At 39.6% G+C, this 14,187-nt stretch overlaps 1 protein-coding gene and 1 long non-coding RNA gene across 2 annotated transcripts in view; both read left to right on the top strand.

Annotated features, from left to right (window-relative positions):
- The first annotated feature begins 613 nt into the window (after positions 1-613).
- On the top strand, positions 614-6,725 carry LOC121685522. The gene is made up of 3 exons (XR_006023381.1): positions 614-625; positions 4,879-4,881; positions 6,639-6,725. It is a non-coding gene; the product is annotated as an uncharacterized LOC121685522 (long non-coding RNA).
- A 2,465-nt stretch (positions 6,726-9,190) lies between these two features.
- Positions 9,191-14,187, top strand: part of LOC121685485 (rab11 family-interacting protein 2) — a 91,042-nt gene continuing 86,045 nt past the window's right edge. Inside the window, exon 1 of the mRNA XM_042066051.1 lies at positions 9,191-10,056. Within this exon, the coding sequence (XP_041921985.1) occupies positions 9,707-10,056 (350 nt within the window). The 5' untranslated portion in view covers positions 9,191-9,706. The remainder of the gene's footprint in view (positions 10,057-14,187) is intronic.

Below are 14,187 nucleotides of genomic sequence, written 5' to 3'. Positions count from 1 at the left end.
AAAAGTAACCTGTCTGCCATATACTAATTTCAAATTTTGCAAGATGATTGCACAAGATATAAATCAACATGTCTTTGTTTGTGCTGTCTGTGTATGTGTATGCACATTATTATATATTACATATTATGCAAAAAACATTGGACGCTTTCTCTCCATATTTAGTGTTTTTGAGGAGAGACCTGTTTTAGGACCCATCAGGATGAGTTCTTATTTACACACACACAAACACACACACACACATTACACTCCACATTCCACAAAGCAAGGTCATGATGATTTATATACCTTTCAGCCTTTTAAAATTAAAATGTCATGTCAAAAACATATTTTCAGGGTAAAATTGAGCTTTAAATCAATCATTTGCACCTCTCTCAAATCTGAACTCTATTATGAGCAACACTGACATCATAGGAATTTTTCCCCACACCAACATATGGAGACTTTTGCCACCCAACATTCTTGAAAGTGTTTAATAAATGTAATACAACCTATATTGCATTGAAGAAAGGATCCTAAAGTAGGAACATATGTCAGAGCATTGCAGGAATCTTAAAATGTACAGCAGGAAAGGATCAGTTTAGTGCTATCCACCATATGAACTTTGCCTATGCAGCAGATTTCCAGTGTATTTTGGAGTTTATGGTGTAAAACATTGTTCTTCTACAAAATGAACTGAGACCATATGTTACTGGACACTAATTTATGGCTCAAATATTTCTATATATTTTAACATATGAAAACAATAAAAAGATCCATGTGATGCAGGAATATAGTCTTTCATGTTTTATCCCAAGAATCCCAGTGAAGGATTAGCATATCAATTATGTCATGACTTTGCTAGTGTTGCTTTACAAGAGAACATTCTACTCTGAAAACTGTAAAAGGTGAAAAGTGCATCATTAGTGGTGCAAAGAAACGTTATCCTGTTGGCAGATTTGTTATTCAGACCAATTGTAGAACACACACACTGTTCTTCAACACAGTGCTTCATGTGATAGCATCTGAAGATTTCAACTATGGAGACTTACCAGTCTGTGGTGTATTTGGACTACCTTTCCCTAACAACTTTTTATTGCCTCATATTCCACTACTTTTACTTTTGACACACCAAATAAGAGAGGTAATTCCACCATGCTGCATGTGATTGACAGTGATGCTGATGATTTTACCAAGCAACTTTCTAGGGACAGTAAGTATGCAACAGTGCTATAATGACATTACAATTGTATTCATAGCGTTATTTTCCATGCAGTCTTAACCTGATATATTTATTATAGATGCACTGATAGAATCTACCGCTGGACCGGTATCAGCACTGATATTAACATTAAAAGTTACTGTCCACACATTTTAGTCATTATAAACCATGCTGTCACCAGGATGTGTCTACACACAATACTCCAACACTCCATAAAAAAGGTGTTTTGTATATTTATAAAAATAAAAGATTGAAATATTCCATTTACCTAAGTATTCAGACCCTTTGTTATGACACTTGTAATTGAGCTCTGGTGCATCCTACTTCTATTAATGGTCCTTGAGATGCTTCTACAACTTGATTGGAGCACCTGTGCCACTGGACATTATTAGGAGAGGCACACATCTCTTTATATAAGGTCTTACAGTTGATGGTGTATGTCTGAAAACCAAGCTACGAGGTCGAGAGAATTGTCCGTAGACCTGTGAGACAGGGTTGTGTGAAGATATAGATCTGGGGAAGGATAGAAGAAAATTTCTGCAGCATTGAAAGTGCCAAAAAGCACAATAGCCTCCATCATTCTCAAATGGAAAAGTTTGGAACAACCAACAGTCCTCCTAGATCTGGCCACTCAGCCAAACTGAATAATCCAGGACGAAGGGCCTTGGTCAGACAGATGACCAAGGACCCAATGGTCACTATGAATGATATCCAGAGTTCTTTTGAGAGGATGAGAGAAGCATAAGGAAGTGCAACTCAGTGCCTGGTTTCTTCCACACACACCGTTGGGAATTGTGGCCAAATAGTTCAGTCTTCGTTTCATCAGACCAGATGATTTTACTTCTCATGGTCTGAGAGTCGTTCAGGTGCTTTTTGGTAAACTCCCAGGAAAAAATGGCTTCCATTTGTCCACTCTACCATAAAGGCCTGATTGGTGGAGTGATGCACTGATGTTTGTCCTTCTTTCCTAAAAAGCACCTGAACGACTCTCAGACCATGACAGAATAGAAGATGACGTCATGAGGTTGGATTTGCTCTCCCTTTGGGTCCCCCTACAGTTGAGAAGCGCAATAATAAACAAACTAAATATGCAACATGAACATATAGAGGGAATGAACTGACAGCAGTCTGTAGAAAAAGATTTCCGAATTCCTGTAGCATAGCAGCTCTTTCCTGTTTCAATGAGGGGGGGATTGGGGGGGGGGGGGCAGTTTCCTACCGAAACTAGAAAGTTGCTAAGTCGGTAACAGAGGGCCGCTCAGACAATGGCAGAAGTGCTGTTTGTTGTTATGAAGTTATGTGCCATCAGGTCAAAAAACTGTTCAGGGTGCCGGCTGATTTACCAAAATTGGATACAGGTCTGGATGCCATGGGAGGACAACTAAGCCCAAAACACAGGGAGCAGGGCAGATATTGCTAGCCAGGCCACGCCAACTTTTCAGCGAGAAACTAGTCTGGAACACTACAGTTCGTCTCCATTGGCAGTTTACCTGGCCAATCAGCGACGACCGTGGATGATGCAATAGTTTCAAAATCAAAAGTCTATGCCTGTCGCAATGTGAATATTGGAAAAGTTTTCCAATCTTGAGTGACTAGACTCTTAATTTCGTGAATAAGTTTGGTTTTCCAGACTAAGACTGTAGTGCTACAAAATAACCTTGCTACAGAGGAGGCAGAACATGCAAACTTCAAAACAACAAAGTAACAAAGTAAACAAATTGACAGCGTTACGCCTACTTTCTAATGAGGAGACACAGCACTCAAGGAATCCTCCATATAAATGTACAGTATGGGGTAAGTTCATAATGCCAATATTGCAATTGTCTACACATATCCCACCCCTTCCTGTAATATTGTATGTCAATATGACCTCCTTTACGTATGCCTCCCAGTTCAATTGAATAGGAAAATAGCTTCCCAAAACTGCCCAAAGTGCGTTATCAAGATGGCCACCGAGTAGGGGACTTGTCTATCAGGACTTTGGTACAAGGCAGCTGGGCCGTAGGCTTTTACTGATGTGATGCACACTACCAGCCCAAACCCTCTTCCAAATTCACCTCGCAGCCAGGTGAAGGCGGTGCAGAGGCAGGAATATTGGGAGATGTAGTACACCTTGTATACCCATTACATAAGCAAAGATCAACTTAGAAAATAAAAAATGTGCAAGTGGGGATCTATTTCGTATTGTCCTTGGAAGCAGCACTGAGTTACAGTTTGCGTTTAGAAATCAATAAATATGGGGGGCACTGTGGCACAACTAGCTATAGTGCCCATACTACATTTGGGTCCAAGTGCCCACAGGGGACCCACCCCATCTCTCTCTCCCAGTCACTTCCTGTCAATCTCTTACTGTCCTATCACGATAAAGGTGAAAAATGCCCAAAAATATACTTAAAAATAAATAAATAAATGAATAATGTTAACGTTAGGCTTTACATGAAGAGTTGATATGCAAAACCTTCTAAATTTGTCTGACCACTTTTCTATCAAACGAGCATTTTATAATCAGGCTCCTATAAGTTTTTGCCTACGAATCAATATTTCAGACAAGAAACAGAATGGTATTTAGCGGGTTTTGAAACAAAATTATTTGAAAACAAAACCATCGATCGTTTTCTAATTGGCAATCTGAAAGCGAACACAGTTTTTGGATGACCATAACTGAAAATGGGAACAAAACCAATTTCTGATATTTCTGATTCTGGTATATATCGTTCCAATTAACCTTTGTTTGAATATTATTCAAAAGTCCATAGGCTTGGAAAGTCACCTGCCCACACAGTGTTCCCCATTGGATGAATTTAGTCAGATTTTATGAATCAGTATCTCCCCTGTATAATAGGCTAAAACTACTAGTTGATAAAAAGGATATCCAACACTTTAACCGCCTTTTCCAAGTACGTAGCCTAAATTACTGAAACATTTTGTGAAATAACTAGATATGTTCCTAGAGACACTAGGAACATACATGTATATAGGCCAGTCATGCAGTTTGTAGCACCACACATATGTTAGGCTATTATTACAGGGCTTAAAGGTGCTCTAAGCGATGCCACACATTTTTTAGGCTAAAACATTTTATGTCACTTACTGCAAACATCACCTAACCAACCGCTAGCTGTCTGTGTCCTGAATACACTGTAAAAAAACGCCATCTCTGTGGACAGCCCAGGCTCCAAGAACGGCAACAAAAACAACCTAGGCAAACCTAGCCCATGAAAACATAACAAACTGTTCCAGCCAATCACAGACGAGATGCGCATTGAGTTTCAATTGCACGGGAGCAGCATGGGAGGGAGGGGGAGGATAGCGAGCTAGCTCTCTGTTTTGTTTGAAAGTCAACAGAAGTGACGTTGCCCAGCATCGCTTAGAGCACCTATAAAGCAAGGCCATTTTTTTGTGCCTGAAGTTAGGCTATCAAACATTTGTTTAAATGAACTGCTACCTCCTCTGTCAGTTTTAGCCACTGAAAAGGAATAAGTGGAGAAATCAGGCCAAATACAAAAGCTGCTCAGTCTGACGTGGAATTGAATGAGCTCATTACTATTCATGAGCTTGTCTAGTTGAGACCGCGCCCACAGAATTCGCCTAGCTCAGTGACAGCTTTCGTATGCAAGGATTCTTATGGTCAACTTAAGGAAGTGAAATGTTATACAGGTTTAATACACTCGCTAGCCTAGCAGGTTGTATGCCCATTTGGACAATGCTAGCACTTGCTAGCCAAGCTAAGTTCATGCCATGAAACTAAAATTAGTTGATAACAGCTGTCATGTTATGGACGAAACCAACTAGCTGTTAGCCAATCAGAGTCAAGCAGCTTAGCTCGTTGAATATTAATGAGAACTGGTGCAAATCAAGTTGAATCTTCCTGCAGGCTTCCTATACCACGATAGAATGGTTTGAAACACGGTAACCAAGGCATTTTTTCCACAAAAAATCTTAGAGTCCATGGTAGAACTTCAGACATACAGAAATACGTGTGGCAGGTCACCTTTAAGCTTTAAGGCTGTTGGGCACAAAAAGCCTATAGTATTGTGCCACCAACAATAAATCAATTTGTAAAGACAATGGGCCTCATTCACCAACCGTTCTTACGAAGAAATTTGTTCTTAAAACCCACTTACGCAGTTTTTACGAAGATTATGGTATTCACCAATGTTGTCTTGTTCTTAGGTAAGAACAGAATCTACGAACACTCAAGAGCACTCTTACGCACATTTGAGAACTGACTTGTTTGTACAAAATCAATGGTTATTGCATTTTCATCATATCTGCAGGTGTAAAATATTATAATAGAATTAAAATGACAACTATATATTTTATCATTTAGGATATTTTTGAATTATATTATTTTATTAATAAAATAAATCCCACTATTTTACTAAGCATTAATGTATTTTAGAATAGATAATTAGCAAATTTAACAAACTTAACACTTTTTTCACTTTTTATACTATCCATTAAATATAACTACTCATTTACTTTTCAATTCCTGCAGCAGTGCTTTCACTTCAAAGCATGTGTCATATACGGTAATCAAAATTGTCTTGCTCATGTAGTTTATAATACTGTGTATATGGTACAAATGAAAGCTGGTGCCTCAGCCTCAATTTGAGTGCACACGTCCCTGCAGTATCATGCCCTTTTATGGTGATTGACAGGGCGTTTACCTATGCTAATTAAGAACAATTGGCACGGCCTGTCGACTTAAGAAGAAATGGGATTCAGCATGATAAGAACAAAACTGTGAATGATTCTGAGATTTAATAACACCTTTGTGAATCTGCCTAAGAGTTTTCGTAGGACCTTCTTAAGAACACAGTTAAGAAAATTCTTAGGAAGATATTGGTGAATTAGGCCCAATGTCATTTTTAAAGGAACGTTATTAACCGTTCTTCTCTTAACATTCTCACTGGTTACCATTTAGAGGAGAGGCTTTGGAACACTGGAGGAACAGAAAAATAATGTTTGCTCAGAACAAACCGAAATGAAAATCTGTTTTAAGTCCCTGCTTCATATGGTCAACAATGTCTTATTAAAGGTGCAGTCAGGGATTTTACACGATTCTAAGCCCATAATTTCAGCAATCATCACCTCACGACCACTAGCAGCCGATTCCATGAGTATACTGTAAAAAAAAAACTGGTCTCTATAGGCAGCCCAGGCTCCTAAAACTGGAAACAAAGTGGGAGCAGCGTGTCCCCTAAACAAAAACGAAACCCTGCGTGAAATTTCTCTGGGAATAATGAAGGTAGGGGTGAGCTACCTCTGGCGTGTTTCATTTAGTCCTTGCTTAAAATATAATGTACGTTTTGCACAAAAGCGTCTGCTAATAAATTTAAACGCAAATTCCCAAGTTCACATTGGTGGCATATGTGAACACGGCTGCCATATTTGCTGGGGGCAAACACCTTACTGTCTTTGGGTAACACATGTGGAGTCACATGTTTCTCCATTGGCCTCCAGTGATTGTTGCCCCCACAAATATGGCGGCGCTATTTACGTACGGTTTGGAGCCCAATGCGGTATCTAGCTTTCTAATATCAATGGTTCTCACCTCCTCTGGTTGCAATTATAAATTAGGCATCCTCGACGTAGAGCTTTTAACGATTTCCGGGGCACAAGCTGAAGGACAGAGGAGAAAGGTTGTATGCAAATAGAGCTTTGGGATGCAGCCATTGACCTCTGAAGTTCACCTACAAAAAAACTGTAATCTTTGCCCATATTATAGGAGATACAATATCTTGCGATTTTTTTCTATGGGAAAATAACATGGGGGATTTTGAATTATCGCACCTGTTGAACTCTCGCGGGGACGAATAAGTCTGGAATGCAGACATTTTGCTTCACACACTTTTGTCCTCTGCCTCTGGTAGGCTACTGTGATCTTCGGTAGGCCTACCAGTGCCAGTGGGTAATTTTCTGCGGCACACCTGACAATCTCTCACGGCTACGACGGAGTATTAGGGCCACACATGAAGGAAAAAATATTTTTGCCATGACGAGATTAAACTCGACATGTCGACTTTAAAGTCACCATGTCAACATTAAACTCGACATTTCGAGAATAAAGTTGAAATGTAATATCGACTTTAATCTCGACGTATCGACTTTAAACTCAACATTTTGAGAATAAAGTTAGTTTGGAGTGAGAACGACCGCTCGGGACGATTGAAAGGGAGGACGAATGAAACAATGCAACAAGTGCAACAATGATTCAGAGTGTTCGAGTGCAACAATGATTAGACATAGGCCTATATCATGTGGACAAAACAGAACATATTAACCTAGCCTACGTTGCTCAGCCAAATACTTTGCTGTTAGGTCCTTATCACGGAGTTACAGGCGATAAATGCGATGGTCAAAAGTAGCCTAAACGTCATAGCGGTTTATTTATTGTAGGCCTATTACTAAAGTGTTGTTTTTCCTCTAAAGGTTCAACTTCATGCTTATGCACTAGAGACATAGGCCTACTAGGCGCTCTCCCCAATCCTAGACTTTCACGTTGCTTGTTTGTAATAGATGCAAAACAGCCTATTGCTGAATGTCTATGGAGGGACCAATGAATTAAGCTATCCTCCCGACCACCCCATGTAGGCTAGTAGCCTACATGCACACATATGCACACAAAGTGCATGAATAAAGTGCATGCACACATACAGTATTCTCTCACGGGATCAAAATAGTATATATGCTTAGGCTATGTGTTTCTAGCCTCCTATACGTATTGCAGGTGAGACATGGAAAAGCAGTTTTAGAAAAATTAGTGTTGCCATGTTATCCTATGGAGAGTGACGGCCTGTGGGTCATGAAGGGCATGCAGTTATTTGGATGTGCAGTGGCCTTAACCACGTAAAACAAGAGTGAAATAACAGTTTGTATAGAAACATTATATCATTGGATGCATATATTTTTCTAGCTATTTAGCCTAAACGGCATAGTGCATGGTATTTCCATAACCGCGAGACAGCACTTCACGATGACGGCAATGAGTAGTTAACAGACAAGACACAATCTATCTGAATATCTGCAATCTAGCAATCTATCTGAAATAACACCTATTTGAAGCCCTTTTTTATGTAACATATTGTATATTAGTGTAGGCTACATAGCTTAAACTGTGTAGGCTATGTTTAAACAGTAGGGCCTATTGCGAGTTTAATGTCAGATATGTCGAGATTAAAGTAGATATGATATTTCAACTTTATTCTCGAAATGTCGAGTTTAATGTCGACGTGGCAACTTTAAAGTCGACACGTCGAGATTAAAGTCGACATTACATTTCAACTTTATTCTCGAAATGTTGAGTTTAATGTCGACATGTCGACTTTAAAGTCAACATGTCGAGTTTAATCTCGCCATGGCAAAAATATTTTTTTTTCTTCATGTGTGGCCCTAATACTCCGTCGCACACGGCACACTAGTGTGCCCCGGCACAGTGGTTGAAAAACACTGGTGTAGACAATGATCTCAAAGGGACAGTGCACCAAAGTTAAACAGCATCAAATCGATACTATTTCTTAAGAAATTAATATTTTAAAACAAAATTACTTTGTCATTAATATCATTTGAATAATATAAAACAGTGTTTTTTTTTTCCTTTCTTTTATCAGTTCTGTTTTGGGCACCCAAATGGCCAACAGCAGCAAATTTTTGCTACCCCAGAGCTAACTTGCAGTGCAACTTGCCATAGGTAGTTTTAACCCTTAATGGTGTAGGTTTTTGAACATTCTAACTTCCGCAACATTGAAGGTTCTAAAATTCTACAGTATATTGCAATGAACCCAGATATTCTTTAGAACGTTCATTTCCTAAAATTCCCGTCACGTAGGCTACACCGGATTTCCTTATACGGGCAAAGAAGGCAGCTTTGGGTCCTTTTTGTAGGCGAACCAGGAGAGCACATTTTTTTTTCTCAACTCGTGTCTCCTCTTTCTTTCTGCTCAGCACGGCAGCGACAGAGTTAACTGGCCGTGTCAGAGGAGCGTTACGTTTACAGGAACAACTAGGAAGTGTTCCTTATCACAGTTTGGACCACTGTTCTGGAGGTGGTTTGGATCTTAATACAGTGTGGCAGCGATGACACACTGTAGGCTATTGTAAACATAAACCCAATCAAAATTGTTCTTCGATATTGTCTAAAATGGCCATATCAGGCCACAGTAGAGCCTAATGCCTTAGCCTATCGTCTAAACTCGAACCTATAGGCTATATGAACCGCTATCATAACATGGTGTAACGCTGCTCAACGCTGCTCATCAACTGCACCTCGTATAATAGCCTATTGCAATCTGTGTTTGTTTAATCCGTGAGTTTTAATCAAATGAAGGTGCTTGTCATTGTAGCATAGGTTGACGTTAATTCAATCAGACTCAAATGCGAAATTATGCCGTTTGTAGGTTTTCTACGTGTTATGTCCGTAGTAAATCTGTAAAACAGCTGATCTAGATCCCCTATTTTAGAATAACAGACTTGCACGACGTTCTCGTGTTGTGTGAATTGGCAACGATGTCACTGGGACATCAATCTGAGATTTGGTTTCCAACCCAAGTGCAAGTCACAGTCGTTAGAGCAGCAGATTTGCAACCAAAAGGCAAAAATAGGACAAACGACGTTTACACCATCATCCAGCTAGGAAAAGAGAAATACTCAACTTCCGTGGCAGAAAAAACTTTACACCCTGTTTGGAGAGAGGAGGCTTCATTTGAGCTACCAGGACTACTTATTGAGGACACTACAGAGTTTCAACTATGCTTGCTGGTTATGCACAGGTCTCTGGTTGGCTTGGATAAATTTTTGGGACAGAAGACCATCAACCTCAGCGAGTTTTGTGATAACAAGGAGAAAAGCAAAACTGTGTAAGTGTTGTTATATTAACATTTATAACACCATATACATTTTAAAGGAATTATATACAATTTGATGTTATTGTGGTTTATAATCAGTGGTGGTGGTGGTTTTAACATCACAAGAGGTAGCAGGCACATTGACAACTTGTTTGTATACGATGTGCTTCTGAAAATGTTATAGGCCTACACTGTGTGTGTGGTGTGTGTAGGCTACTGTATGTGTGGTGGGCTCTATCCAAGAATTTTCATGAGGGGTAGCCTATTAAATTGTAATTTAATAGAGCAGTGATTTGAAGTGTACAGTGTATGTCTTCGCTGTGAAAAGCAGCCCCTGAAAGAGGTCCCAAGTTGTAGAAGACATTACGTGACTGTCAAGTCAATATAGCCTGGCTGGCCCATAGTATCTCCATCATTTCCATTCGTTTTTAACAGTATAGTAGCAAGCCTGCAGACATCAAAAATTTGCAGTCAGCAGAATGTGTAAATGTATACAGCAAAACTAAATACATTGCTTCCTGACTGCTGATGAGGTTTATTATCAGTTTGTAAAGGTTAGGTGAAATAGGAAGTAACGTTAGGAATCCCTGATTTTCACAGCAGCCATTTTGAAATGAAAATGTAGGGCAAGCACAGGTAATTATGTTGTCTGTTCAGTCTATTCACTAATCAGATCCTTCATTACAATCTAGTTATGTAAAATAAACGTAGACATCCCACATGAAATCATCATGGGTATTAATCATTGATCAACGTTCCAAACAAAGTAGCAAAACAACCAGGCAAGTTACTCAAAGAAACAATTTGGACATTTGGGGAAAATACCGCTCTCAACTAGATGTTACAGCAAAGATGAGATGCACTCTCTCTCTCAACATGTTGTGAATGATTGGGGACACCAACATTTTGACATCAACACCCCAATACCATCAGAAGATCCCCTGCAAACTGACAGGCTGTGTTATATCAGCCCAAGACCTTCAACTGTTCCCAACCTTTACAGTACCAAAAAAGCCACCCCCTCTCCCTCCCCATTCTTTTCAGCAGTCATAGTCTCAGCCATAACAGATTGTGCAGGGGGCAATACTGACAACAACAGCAATAATCAACTCACTAACTCTGATTGCAATATGGTTGTTTAATATTTTCAAGGTCCTTGCAATTGAAATGGTACTGACAGTGGTTTTGAGATTGGGGTTCTGGTATCGGTTGCTGTCCGACCGGGGTGGGGGGGTTATGGTGTCGGTCCGACCGGTGGGGGGGCATATTAAATAAATAACCAGCTTCTCAAAATAACAGTTAACTTCTAGTCAACAAAGACTATTACAAACTATAGAACAAGTGCAAAAAAAAGTGCAAAACAACAAATTGTGCAAATGTGATCTGTCACTACTTATGGCAGAGCTGACAACTAGCATCGCTACAAGCCATCCTCTTTGGCTTAAAAAAAACATTTCAAGGGCCCTTTGGTAATTGCACTGAGAATACAAGAGAACAGTATATACTTATACTGTTTTACTATTTGACCATTAATACCTATCTTCATGCAGGCTGTCACACTGTTGCCCTGCAGCCTGTTCCGCAAGTATGTCCTGATCTATACACCGAGAGTGAATGAAGTTTAGATTATTTTATAGTTTTGTGTAATATGGATGGAATTGTCACCTTAAACAGAAAACTTAAATCCCAAAGAACTAGGAGCAACGGCAATATATTTCACTCAGAACATTTATTTTAAAAGATGCAACACCGATAGTGCAACAACAAACACGCTTGACAACGTTAATACACATAAGCCTAAAACTAAAGGGATCATTGGGATTAATTGCCTAAAGAATACAGGCTTAGCATCCAAGTTTTACTTTAACCTTCTACTTGATATGAAGCATATTCAAATTGCTCACGTTTTTCTTTGCTCTCCATCGCACACTCTCATGTTTCCGCGAAATGTGTCCTCTTAGATTCCAAAATTAATCTTTACTCACTGAAACTGTCACCACATGGTTATTCTTGCTCTACATTGTTAGTATCTAGTTGTTTGTAGGAATAGTACGCTGACTTATCACTTTCTTTTCTAACAGTAGTGTAGCCAGAAATGTCCAAATGGGTGGGCACAGAAAAAACGGGAGGGCAAAGCGAATCTGATTGAACATAAGAGAGGCCTAGATTAGATACACCATACAAGCATCAATCATGGGCATGTTATATTTCTGACATAAAAGAGGAATTTATTGAACGCATTATCACAGCTGACAAATTACGCAAAAAACATTATCAACTGGAGCAAAACAATGAATGTAGCTTCTGCGCGTCACATGAAACACAATTGAGACAATAGATTGACCATATTGGACAACTGCAAAGCCTTATCATAGGCATGTTACATTCATGACATGAAAAGTGAAACTTATAGAACGAAAATGACAAATTACGCCGTCGGCTAAACATTTTAAACGTACGCAAAACTGATGAACCCAGCATTGGTGCGGTGCATTTTAAAATACATTGAAGCAACAAATTGACCCTTGGACAATCCTACCACAAAACCTTTCTATAGGCCTGCAACGTTTATGACATAAAAAGTGGAATATGAACGCATTTCATCACACCTGACAATTAAATGGAGCTGTGGCTGTTCGCGATTTAACTGATTCTTGAGAGCAAGGAGCGGGATATTTGCTCGGCTCAGCTCCGCTCACTAGCTCTGATTCGGAGGCATATCACTTATGTAAAGATTATTTTTCGATTTATGGCAGGTTTCTTATTATTTTCTTAATGCGTTCTGTGGAGAAGGGAGACTGGCGTTGGTCATGGTTTGGAATGAAAGGGAGAAAACAGGACAGAGTATGGTGGACTTCTTTTTTTTTTTTTTGACGATGTAGTTAAGGCGGCAGGCATGTTTTGCCAAGGCGGCCGCCTTGACTGCAAAGTGCTGCGGGAAACCCTGGTTGTGCGATATGGGAAAAAATGAATATCCTGATACATTTTCTCAATTTCACGATATACGATACATATCTCGATATTTTGAAATCTCATTTAAAGGACCCCATGAAATCACACTTTTACCCTTTACTGTTTTCACTACAATCCCTGCAGATTATATACCATTCTTGGTTAACTTCACAGGTAGGCTAGTATCCATCCAAAACATTTTATATTTTCATAGTGATTAACCACAATTGAGTTGAAATAAGACTATTTTTTTATTCAAACAAAGCAGAAACAAAAGTTTCAAAGTGCAATAAACTAAAGTGCAATAAAGTGCAAACGTTTTCATCGTTTTGAAAACGATGCCGCTAAGGTCATTTGACAGGCTGCTGGTGGAGGGGTTTTGGCAGGTGTACATGATGTTCTTACAGGGTATCTGCACATTTTCCAAGAGCAAATTTAAAGACTTAAGACCTTTTCAAGACATCTGGCTGTACATATTTGGTTGTGCTTACTGGCTGAGGCTGACTGTTCTTCACCTGTGTCTGGCAAGCAAGCTGCTGACAGATATGTTTAGATAGGCAGTGTTTCCACTACGTTTATTTCAGCATGGCGGCCCCCCACGGTTTAATTAATACCGCCACGGTATCAGAATCAGGGCAGACGCACATTTGCTTTTTAAATAATCCTGCGACGTATCCTCCAGGGGCGTCGCTAGCTATTGAAAACATTCGGGGCTATAGCCCAGAAGTTGGAGTCCTTTTTTACCGGGGGTTCGGGGGTTTCTCCCCCGCGAGATTTTGAAAATCGGGCTGATGAACATGAAATTTTAACCTACTTTGAGAATGAAAAGGAAGGCCAATCGTAATGACTCACGTCACGGCATTCCGAATATTTTGATGTTTAGTGTAAGGAGAACGTCTCTTCTGCCAAAGTGCACCACATACAACACCCAAAATATGACATTAAAATAGCCTGTAGAATAAACATCGTCATGCACCTCTGTCAAGTGCACAGGTGTGAGCGTTCGTCTCGGGATAAACATTTGGACCATTCACCTTCAATTAATGGGCTATGGGTGCCTTGAAAGCAATGCATTTGGGTTGTGTATCACAAACTTTTGCCCAAAGAAAAAGTTCCATTCTGTCAAAATCAAGCCCAGCATGCATTGCTTGGAAGCCCCCTCAAACGAGGTCAGGTTTACCATATTTACTG

Source organism: Alosa sapidissima, chromosome 16 (assembly GCF_018492685.1).
Source record: "Alosa sapidissima isolate fAloSap1 chromosome 16, fAloSap1.pri, whole genome shotgun sequence".
Lineage (NCBI taxonomy): Eukaryota > Metazoa > Chordata > Actinopteri > Clupeiformes > Clupeidae > Alosa > Alosa sapidissima.
Note: the sequence above shows the minus strand (reverse complement) of the source record. Positions and strands in the feature narration are given on the sequence as shown.